This window comes from Pteropus vampyrus, unplaced genomic scaffold (assembly GCF_000151845.1).
Source record: "Pteropus vampyrus isolate Shadow unplaced genomic scaffold, Pvam_2.0 Scaffold144, whole genome shotgun sequence".
In the NCBI taxonomy this organism is placed as follows: domain Eukaryota; kingdom Metazoa; phylum Chordata; class Mammalia; order Chiroptera; family Pteropodidae; genus Pteropus; species Pteropus vampyrus.
Genome location: NW_011888925.1, coordinates 3,642,838 through 3,652,487, shown reverse-complemented (window position 1 = coordinate 3,652,487; position 9,650 = coordinate 3,642,838). Strand labels below are relative to the sequence as shown.

Below are 9,650 nucleotides of genomic sequence, written 5' to 3'. Positions count from 1 at the left end.
GGCAAGAACCTTGGGCTTGGGCAAGGAGCAGGTGGGAAGCAAATATTTTTGCCTTAACTCCAGCTGTCTTCACAAGCTCCGGTTTCCTGCCCCGGCTTTCCTTTGTGTGATGCTATAAATTCTGGTCCTCCTGGATTTGGGGACAGTGTTTCCTTACGTGTCTAGACGAACTGTTGTAACCACCCTTTTCTAATAGCAATAAAGAGGTATCCTGAGCTCCAGTGTGGTGTGAATACTCTGTCTGTGAGGGCAAGGAGGGGTGCTGAGGAGCCCTGGAGGGTCAAGGCCAGGCAGCTGGTCCTGCCCAGGAGCCTGCGGGCCCAGTTCCTGCTTCAAGAACCAAAGGAAATGGAGAGAGGCTCACAGAAGGATCTTTATTCAGGAACAGTTGGCTGGTCCTTCTCGGCGGCCCTTGCTCTGAGGGATGGATGGGATCGGCCAGAGGGAACACCCTCTCTCCAACTTGCATGGAGAACCTCAGGTGTTGAGGTCAGAGGTCACTCTCCCCATAGAGGGCACTGGAGAAGGCCACGTAGTCCAGGGCTCCAGCTGGAGCCCCAGACCCCTTGTAGGGCGTCATTCGGTGGATGCAGTATTCGGCCTGCTCAGCCGGGAGCTCCCGCCGCAGCTCCTCGGCGGTGATGTAGTTCTGAGGGAGAAAAGGGGTGAGGTCGTGTGCCCCCTGCCCCAGCCCTCCAGCCCGCTCCATGCCAAGGACTCACTTTGTCTCCTGCCAAGATCTTGAAGGAGGCCACAACTTGTTCAGCCGTATCAGTCTCGGCTGTCTCTCGGGTCATGAAGTCGATGAAGGCCTGGAAGGTCACGACGCCAGTTGCGTTGGGGTCCACCATGGTCATGATTCGAGCAAACTCCACTTCCCCCTGCAGGGATAGAGGCCAGACACCATGTCCGTGGGTGCTAAAGCCAGGAGAGCTCCTGACGTCCCCTTCTGGGGATTGTCCGGCCTCGGCTTGATAACCTCAGCGACAAAGTGCCACCTTTCTCCATAGACCGTCAGCTGCAGCCTTAGCTCTGACTCAGGAAGTCCTCTCTAGCAGGCTGCAGTCCGCTTCCTGCCTGTGGCAATGCCCCGTTTCCCATTGGTTCTGGTCTTTTTTTCTGGGGCTCTCGGTCGTGCTGTTTCTCTGAGGTAAAATGTAAGCTCAGGCTTTGGAGTCACACAGAACTAGGTCTAAATTCCAGCTGTGTGTCCTTGAACAAGTTAATCTACCTCTCTCAGCCTGTGATAGCCCGCGTGAAATGGGATAATTCCGCCCAGCCCCAATGGGTGCAATGAAGAGGAAATGAGATCATGGATGTGAAGGTGGGAGGCACACAGTAGGTGATCCATACACAGAAGAGGGCACTGATGGGACTCTGGGGACGGGGGGAGGGGCTCACCAGGTCATAGCCCATGGAGATGAGACAAGCCCGGAAGTCGTCAGGCTCCATCATCCCATTCCGCTTCTGTAGTGAGTGAGTGAGTGTCAGGCTTGGTCCTCAAACCCCATCAGCCCCCAAAGTCCACCATCCCACAAGACCGGGCCCCTGCTGACCCGGTCAAAGTGGTTGAAGGATGCCCGGAACTCGTTGAGCTGCTCTTGGCTTAGGCCCTTAGCGTCTCGGGTCAGTACCTGGTTTTCCACCTCATTGATGGTGCGGGCGATGGAGGTGAGCAGCTGCTCCCAGCCCACGCGGACGTGCTGGGAGAGCAGGAGACAGGCCAAGTCAGTGGGTGGTCAGGGCCCGGCCACGAGCTCTAGCCCTTCCCCAGTCCGCTGTGAGACCCTGGGCAAGTCTTCCCCTCTCTGGGCCTCGGTGCCTATTTGGAGTTTCTTCTGAACGACCTCCAGTGGCCCTTCCTACCTTAAAGTTTGATGATTTATTATGTGTTATGTATTGGTCAACCAGCCATGGCCAATCCTGGCCTGGCTTTAGACTGCTATATGACTCTGGGAAAGGGCACTTTCTCTTGCTGAGTCTCAGTATCCCCAGGGGTACATTGGGGGACCTGGCCAAGCCGAACTGGGGACCTTCCTGGGACAGATGTGCTGTGTCTGGCTGTGGCTGCCCCAGGCTTCCCCAGCCGGCGCTGCCTCCGCTCTTCTCAGCAGGTGTGATCCCACCTCCATGCTGTAGACGGTGTGCTTGTTGTCGAACACCAGGCTCTCCTGCAGCAGCTGGTGGTCGCCCTCCAGCCGGTCAATGTTGTTCTTGTAGTTGATGATGTTCTGCTCCTGCTGCCGCAGCCCAGCCATCTGCTCCTCCAGAGAGCCAGTCATCCCTGCTGCCAGGCGCCCCACCTCCTGCAGTGGGGTCCGGGCAAAATGAACACTCCCAGCTCCCAGGGGCCCAGTCCCAGCCCCACCATCCAAGCCTCACCTCCATCTTCCCCTGGATCCAGGGCCCGATGGCATTGGCCTGAGCTGCAAACTGTCGCCGGAGCCTCTCGTTCACCTGCTGCCGTGCCAGCTCCTCCTGCAGCATCTGGTCACGTCTGGGCACCAGCTTTCGGACCTGGGAAGGAGGGTGGTTATGCCAGGGACAGCTCTGGGGACCAGGAGATGGCTTTGAAGGGAGATGGACTCTAGCCCCTTCAACAGCTCCTGCTGCTCTAAGCAGGCTCTTGGTCAGGCCACTCAATGTCTCTAGGCTTGTTTCCTCATCTGTAAATGGGGCGACAACGTCATTTATAACTAACTTGTGTTGTTTTGTAAAGGATGCCCACACACCAGATTTCATTTTACTTTACATCAGGCCTGACAGGAAAATATTGCTGCTATATCTTCTTTACAGATGAGGCCGACAGGCAAGGTGACTTTGTCCAATGCCACATGGAGTCTGTAGCAGACCCCAGGTTCTTATCTTGGGACACTTGAGGTTTCAGGGTGGTTAGAGTGCTCAAGAGCAGGTGGAAGGCAGGGAGAGGCCCCGGGTGGCACTGACCGTGTCCCACTTGGTGTTGATGTCTTGCGCACTGAGGCTGATGTAGGGGTTGGTGGAGCTGGGCCGCAGCCCATATGTTTGGCAGATCTTCTGGATCTCACCCTGGATGCCCAGGATAGCGCCCCGCTCCCGGTCAGCCTCAGGCAACGTTGCCTTGAACTGCTCATGCGCTGTCAGTAGGCTCTGTGGGCAACAGGCAGGAAGCATCAGCTAGCACCCACCACTTCCCGCAGGTGATAGAAAGGGCAGCAGTGTGTTCCAGGTCATCCAGCAGGTCCAGGGTAGGCTGGCTTCAGGACCCAGTCCTGTCTCCCAGCCCAGCACTCAAGAACTGGGGTTTTCCTCTCATCTCCATTCCCCAAGAGCTCAAAGGAGTGGTTGATGGGATCTTAGGCCAGCTTCCCTGCCATCCCATGCAGGCCCTGCCCCAAAGCCCCACGCCCACCTGGGTCTCCTCCATGGAGTGCACCAGCCACACGTCCTGCAAGTCCTCCACGGCACCGTCCAACCAGTTGTTGAAGGGTGCTGCCCGCCGTGCAAACTCCAGCTGCAGCTGGTCGATGGTCTCCAGAAGCTTCTCCATCCGCTAGGGAACGCAGGAATGATGGTCAAGTCAGCATCCTGCCCAACGGGCTGCCTCACCTGCCTCCTTGTCCAGCCCACAGCTCCCTGGCACAGAACCTCACCTCAAGCGCATCCCTCCTCTTCTGGGTCAGCGTGCCCAAGTTGTCCCACTGGTCACAGATGGCCTGGCAGCGGCTGTTCACTGAGGCTGCCTCGTGGTAATCCAGCTCACTGGGAACGAGGAGAAGGGGTGACTGTGGGGTCAGACGCCAGCCCAGATTTTCTCCTGACCCGCAACCCCGGTAGTGGTGAAGGTATAATGCAGCCAGGAAAAGTGGGGGTGAAGCAGGGCTTCCCTGAGGTGGGGTCCCAGGGCAGTCCTGGGGGAAGAGGGGCACCCTATGGTCTCAGATCCAGCCCCTCAAGGAGCTTGAACGGAGGGGTGGGGCCTGGGGCTTCAGAGGCGGGGTTATGCGAAAAGAGGCGGGTTTACTGGAGGACGTGATGAGGACAAGGCTGATGGAGAGGATTCGGGGTGGCAGACCTGGGCCCCAAGCTGAAGGGAACAGGCAGGCCACGGAGATGGGGCAAGCGAGTGCCAGTGGGGAAAAGTGTAGGCAGCATAGCAGGGTCCGGGCATGGGGACAGGGCTACGGGAGGTGGGGCAGAGCAAGTGGTAATGGGGAAGGACAAGGGCACCAAGGCCGAGTTACCGAACAGGGGAGAACGAAGGGTCTGAGGGCAATGAGGATCAGGGCGGGGCCGTGTAGCGAGGGGTGTGGTCGCCAGGGCGGGCCACGCCTACTTGAGCTCCTGGGCCAGCGCGGCAATGTGCTCCACGCGGTCCTGGTGTGCCGCTAGGTCGCTCTCAAAGGCTTCGTGGCGCCGCAGCAATGCCCGCACCTCCTGTAGTGACGCCGACTCATAGTCGCGCTGGTTCAGCATCTCCTCCTTCCCTGCTCAGAGAGAGGCCCAGCTCAAGTCACCCATCGGCGGCCGTGACAGGAGCACAGCGTTGAACAGGGCCGTGTGATCGCGGAGATTCTTCATCTGTGAGCACACCAGCTTAGCCTACCCTAAGGGTTTGCTCCGAGGCACGGGTCTGGTAAAGTTAAATGAAGCTCCTGTTCTAGGGCACGACCCATAAATGACGTCAGCGTCCCCTGACCCTGCGTGGTGCGGGGCGGCTCTTGGTACACTTTTGGTATTATTTGATCCAGAATTACCTCCTCAAAACTCTGAGCCTGATGAGCCCCTGACAGGGTTTCCTTTGCCTGGCACTTGGTAGACCCTCTATGAATATTTGTTGGATGAATGAATAATGAATGTAAAAGTGCTTTAAGAATGACAATTACCATAATTATGAAAATAAAAATGAAATCATAATAACTGCACCTGCAACCATTGAGTGAGTGCCTCTGTATTTTGCAGAGAAGGTAACTGAGATTTAGAGGTTCAGAGATCGCAGGGTCACATAAGTGGCTTTAAAGGAATTCTTATTATATCAAACCATTGTTATTTGTTATGCCAGGGGTCCCCAATCCCTGGGCTGCAGACCAATACCAGTCTGTGGCCTGTTAGGGACCAGGTCACATAGTAAGGAGGTGAGTGGCAGGCAAAGCTTCATCTATATTTGCAGCCGCTCCCCAGCGCTAGCATCACCGCCTCAGCTCCGCCTCAGATCATCAGGCGTTAGATTCTCATAGGATCCCTGGTCCTTAGTGCCCAAAAAGGCTGGGGACTGCTGTTATGCCCATGATCCATTGTTAGAGTTTGTTCATTATTTTTAGGCAGGAGTCATTCGTTTGTAAGGCTAAAATCCCTGACAGAAAGCAGAATGAATATGTTCATACAGAGAAATATATTTCAATATCTGACTCATGCAGTCTTTTGGCATCAATATACTTTGAGTATAACGTAAGTGATGTTAGGGTGGGGGACTCTCCTTTGGTGACATGCTACACGTACAAATAAAATGCTAAATGACAAATATAACAGAGCAGACCTACAGAAGGCTACAGCCAGGAGGGAGTTATGGGCCCAAAGAGGGGCAGTGATTTGGTGGCACAGCAAGTCAAAGTGGGACTAGCAAACAGATCTCCAGCTTCCTGGCAGAACACCTACCCTAACCTGCGCATTTTGTCAGTAGTCAGTAGTCCCCCTCTACCAGCCTCCACCCCAGAGCAGAATCAAGCCCCATGGGGTGTACCTACCTCCGGTCCAGGCTTCATGAAAGGAAGCCTTCTGCTGGAACTTCTCAGCCAGGTGCTGGAGCCGCTGCAGGCGCCGGATCTCCGAGAGCAGCCAGTCCTCATAGCCTTTTTCTGCTTGCTCCAGCCCTCGCCATGCATTGGCGATGTCCTGTGGGGCAGGCAGAGGTGTCCTCCATCACGGTTCACCCATTGTACAGAAGGGGACACAGAGCGAAGGTCACCCAGAAGATGTTGGCAGAGCCACGGTCACCCCATCCTGGGCCTGGCTCACCGAGACCAGCTTGCCCTCAGAGGGCATGAAGGCGGGCCGGTGGCTCAGCCGCAACTTGGTCTGCAACGTGTTGAAGTTGATCTCCAGCTGGCACTTCTCCTGCACGCGGGGCGGCTTGTGCAGGCGCCGGTAGTCCCGGAAGTCCTCCAGCTTGCGCTGCATGGCGCTCATGCTGTGCTCGCCCACACGGTTCTCCAGCCATGGGATGGTGCGGCGGATCCATTCTAGCAGCTGCCAGAGCCAGGCAGGGGCAGAGCAGAGAGCTCTCAGCCTGCCTGCTCACCTCACCCACCCCTCTCCACCCACACCCAGGCCGTGGCCAAAAGGCCCGGCCTCAAGCCAGATGGGGAGTCTGCAGAGCAGAAATGGGAGGTTCCTATTAGTCAGGGAAGAAGTAGGATGGTTAACTACTCAGTCCAGAGACCTGTATAGGTGGGCACAGGGCAAAGGCCGTGAGACTGCCTTAATATGAGCGAATGGATCAATGAATGAGTGAGCGAATGAATGATGTGAACGACCGGGAGCTTGGTTAGCAGAGGGGGCATGAGATGGGTGAAGATGGCAGGAGGAGGCTGCAGGAGGCCAAGGCTACTCTGAGGAGAGGGAGACTCTGCCGGCCCGGATCTGGGGTTATCGGGGTTGGGAGGAGCAGGAGGGCCGGGCTGGGAGGGCACAGGTTGGGGATGGGGAGAGGCCCTCTCCGGCCCCAGGCTCACTTCACTGGCAAGTTTCTCATACTCCTCCATCAGTTTCTCATTCTCCTGATTCACGGCCAGCACCTTGCAAATCCTGTTGGCGGCTGTCTCCGCCTGTGGTGGGGGTGGCAAAGGAGCTGTCATTAGAACAAGCTGCTACAGACACCCCGACCTAGCCTCCCTCTGTGAAGCCCATGAAACCTGGGCCTGTGAAAACAGGAGAAAGAATGAGGGGAGCACATATTTTAGGGTGGGGGGGAGCTTCCAGGCCGGAGGCCTCTGCTTCTGAGCTCCCCAAGGACCAAGCGTGTGCAGCTGGGACAGTGGCACCTCTACCCATGGTGGGCCTGACACCTCCAAATGTGGGGATGCTGCCAAGGTTGGGCCCCTGGGCCCACACCTCTCACCTGCTCAGCCCCGGCGAAGGCATGGTAGAAACAGGAAACGTAGGTCATGATGGCCTTCTCATCGGGCTTTGGGGTATTCACGACATCTGGGGGATGGCAGCAGGGTGTTTATTGGCCAAAGCCAGAGTTGGGGAAGGGGCTCATGTTCCCACCCAGACAGAGGCCTCCCTCGGAATGTGAGGGTTGGAGACATTTGTCATGGCCGCCAGCTGCCAGCTACCCCAAACCCAGCATCTTCCTTCTCCCTAAAGCCCTCTCCGACCACCCCAGGGCCCAGCAGCCTCCCCGTCTGTGGGGCGAGGAAAGCGTGAAGGAGTGAGTGAGTGACCAGACACTGTGGCACTACTCTACACTGCCTGGTGTCTCTGACCATCCCATAACTGTCTATCGGTCTGTCTTTTCCCCAAGTTCTCATCCGTCGGTGCCCACACATTCAGGGTGCCAGGCACAGCAGAACATGTTTCGTGCTCAGAAAATGTTTGCTGCTTCAACTGACTAAAGACTTGCTTGGGCACATGCACTAGAGGCAGGATCTTCGCAGAGGAGCTCCCAAGTCCTGAGGCACCAACATGCTCCCAGGTGACCAGATAATGAATAGGAGGCCGAGGGTGGAGCCATTACATAAGGGGAGAGACAGGAACACAGGCTACAGGGCTCCTGGGGAAGTGGCCCTGTGGCAGGAAGGATCCTGACCAGGGATGGGGGTGGGCAGAGCTTTCTAGAAGGAGGGGAGAGCAGGCGCAAAGGTGTGGAGGTCAGATATGAGATAGTGGAGGCCTTACCCAGGCTAGGCTTACTCTCACCTTCGGCATCCAACATCTTAGGGATATCCAGGTATTTCTCCGCCACTTCGAAGGCAGTGTTCAGGTTGCCGATGGGGTCATCCTATATGGGTATGAGCGGGGAGAGGTGAAAGGTCAGCTGAGAGCAGAGGTTTCGGGGCATTGTGGCTGGGGTGGCGGAGGCCTACCTTGCGCAGTTTGGCATAGTCGATGAGGTCGGGGCGGTGTCGGTGGATGAGAGCACAGAGGGCCAGGCCATCCTTCCAGCTGGACAGAGAGAACCCGGGTGTCAGGCCCTGGTTCACCCTGAGGCCTTGTCCTACCCTGGCCTCGGGAGCGACCCCCAGCTGGGCAGCCTTGTCCGTAAAATGGAGTGAAGTCCAGACTCCTTAGCTTGGCATTCGAGGCCCTTCCTTACCAGACCTGGACCAGCTCCTCCAAGCCCTCATCACAACTCCTTCCCTAAGCTTAGGTCCCACCAATGTCTAGATGTTTTGGGCCTCTGGGTCTTTTCCCACAAGGTCTCCCCCAGCTAGAATGCCCTTCCAGGGAAGTCCCCAGTGCTCCCTCCTCCAGGAAGTCTCCCTCACCCTCCCAGAGTCAATTCAACGTTGACCGAGTCCTATTTTCAGACACTGTTCCAGGAACTCGGCTGTGACCTCTCCTCCCCTGGGGCTTGTGCCTGGGGCCAGCTCGGTGCCTCAGGGCCTGGCAGAGGCCGGTGGGCATGTGATGACCGACCGACAGACCTGGTGTGGAAGTTCTGCACGTTGACGTTGCGGTACGGCGCTGTCTTCCGCTGGCACCACAGAAGCAAGCCTTCCTTGGCCGAGGTTTCTTGGTGGGGACGGGAAGTGTTAGCTGGGGAAGGGTCCAGGCCAGCCCTCTGACCCCGCCTGCTTCCCCTGCCCACTCACCCTCCACAGAGATGTCCTGGATGGCGAAGCGCAGGATGATGGTCCAGATCATGCCCAGGGTCATCTTCAGGTTCCCGTCCACGATCTCTGCAGGGCGGGGGCAGGGCGGGTCCCACCTGGTGTCCAAGGTTCCTGCTACCTGCCTCAGCAACTACCCCTGCTCTGCCCTCTGGCCCTTGTCCCTCATCCCAGGGCTAGCACCTAGTAGGTACTTGATCATTTTACTTAAAAGCGACTCACTGAACACCTACTAGGTGTCAGTCCCGTGCCAGCTCTTTGGGTACGTTTTCTCCTTACAGTCCCTCTGGTGGGGCATGGACGGTTACGCCCATTGTTCAGATGAAAAAACTGAAGCTCACGGAGGTGACTTGCTGATGTCAGGAACACCCCCCACCCCGGCTCAGGCCTCCTCCTGCTGCTGCCTCACCTTCAGCCCCGATGGACACCAGCTTAACCCCCTTGCTGGCGATGAAGTCCAGGGCCTTGTTGACATTGGCGATTTTATGGAAGCGCATCTTGCCTTTGTCTGGCCTGGGCAGCCTCTCTCCTAGGTGTAAGAGGAGAGGTCAAGAGTCAGAGGTCATGAGAGGAAGCTGGAGAATTATTCTCAAACCCACCCCCCACCAGCACCAAGTCCCCTTAGCACTCTGCTATTTATTGCCCCATCTCTCTGGATGGCACCAGGTCCTGGGGGCCCTGTACACGGACTTGTACCCCTCACCTGAAATGACCTCCAAGAGCAGCATGAGTTTGAGGCCATTGCGAAAATCCTCCTCGATGTTCTCTATCTGGGTGCCAGCCTTGCGCAGGTGTGAGTTGCACCAGGCGGTGAAGGTCTGGGGACAGAGAACAGTG

General features: G+C 57.0%; 1 protein-coding gene across 1 annotated transcript in view; it reads right to left on the bottom strand.

Annotated features, from left to right (window-relative positions):
• Positions 1–360: 360 nt before the first annotated feature.
• The window catches only part of ACTN3 (actinin alpha 3), a 13,823-nt gene continuing 4,533 nt past the window's right edge, over positions 361–9,650 (bottom strand). Inside the window, exons 2-21 of the mRNA XM_011368925.2 lie at positions 9,517–9,631; positions 9,223–9,342; positions 8,796–8,882; positions 8,628–8,715; positions 8,067–8,145; positions 7,900–7,981; positions 7,097–7,182; positions 6,711–6,803; positions 5,995–6,225; positions 5,724–5,871; positions 4,316–4,466; positions 3,633–3,741; positions 3,392–3,532; positions 2,947–3,129; positions 2,383–2,517; positions 2,127–2,306; positions 1,557–1,703; positions 1,402–1,467; positions 723–881; positions 361–649 (exon numbers count right to left, since the gene is read on the bottom strand). Of these exons, the coding sequence (XP_011367227.1) occupies positions 491–649; positions 723–881; positions 1,402–1,467; positions 1,557–1,703; positions 2,127–2,306; positions 2,383–2,517; positions 2,947–3,129; positions 3,392–3,532; positions 3,633–3,741; positions 4,316–4,466; positions 5,724–5,871; positions 5,995–6,225; positions 6,711–6,803; positions 7,097–7,182; positions 7,900–7,981; positions 8,067–8,145; positions 8,628–8,715; positions 8,796–8,882; positions 9,223–9,342; positions 9,517–9,631 (2,559 nt within the window). The 3' untranslated portion in view covers positions 361–490. The remainder of the gene's footprint in view (positions 650–722; positions 882–1,401; positions 1,468–1,556; positions 1,704–2,126; positions 2,307–2,382; positions 2,518–2,946; positions 3,130–3,391; positions 3,533–3,632; positions 3,742–4,315; positions 4,467–5,723; positions 5,872–5,994; positions 6,226–6,710; positions 6,804–7,096; positions 7,183–7,899; positions 7,982–8,066; positions 8,146–8,627; positions 8,716–8,795; positions 8,883–9,222; positions 9,343–9,516; positions 9,632–9,650) is intronic.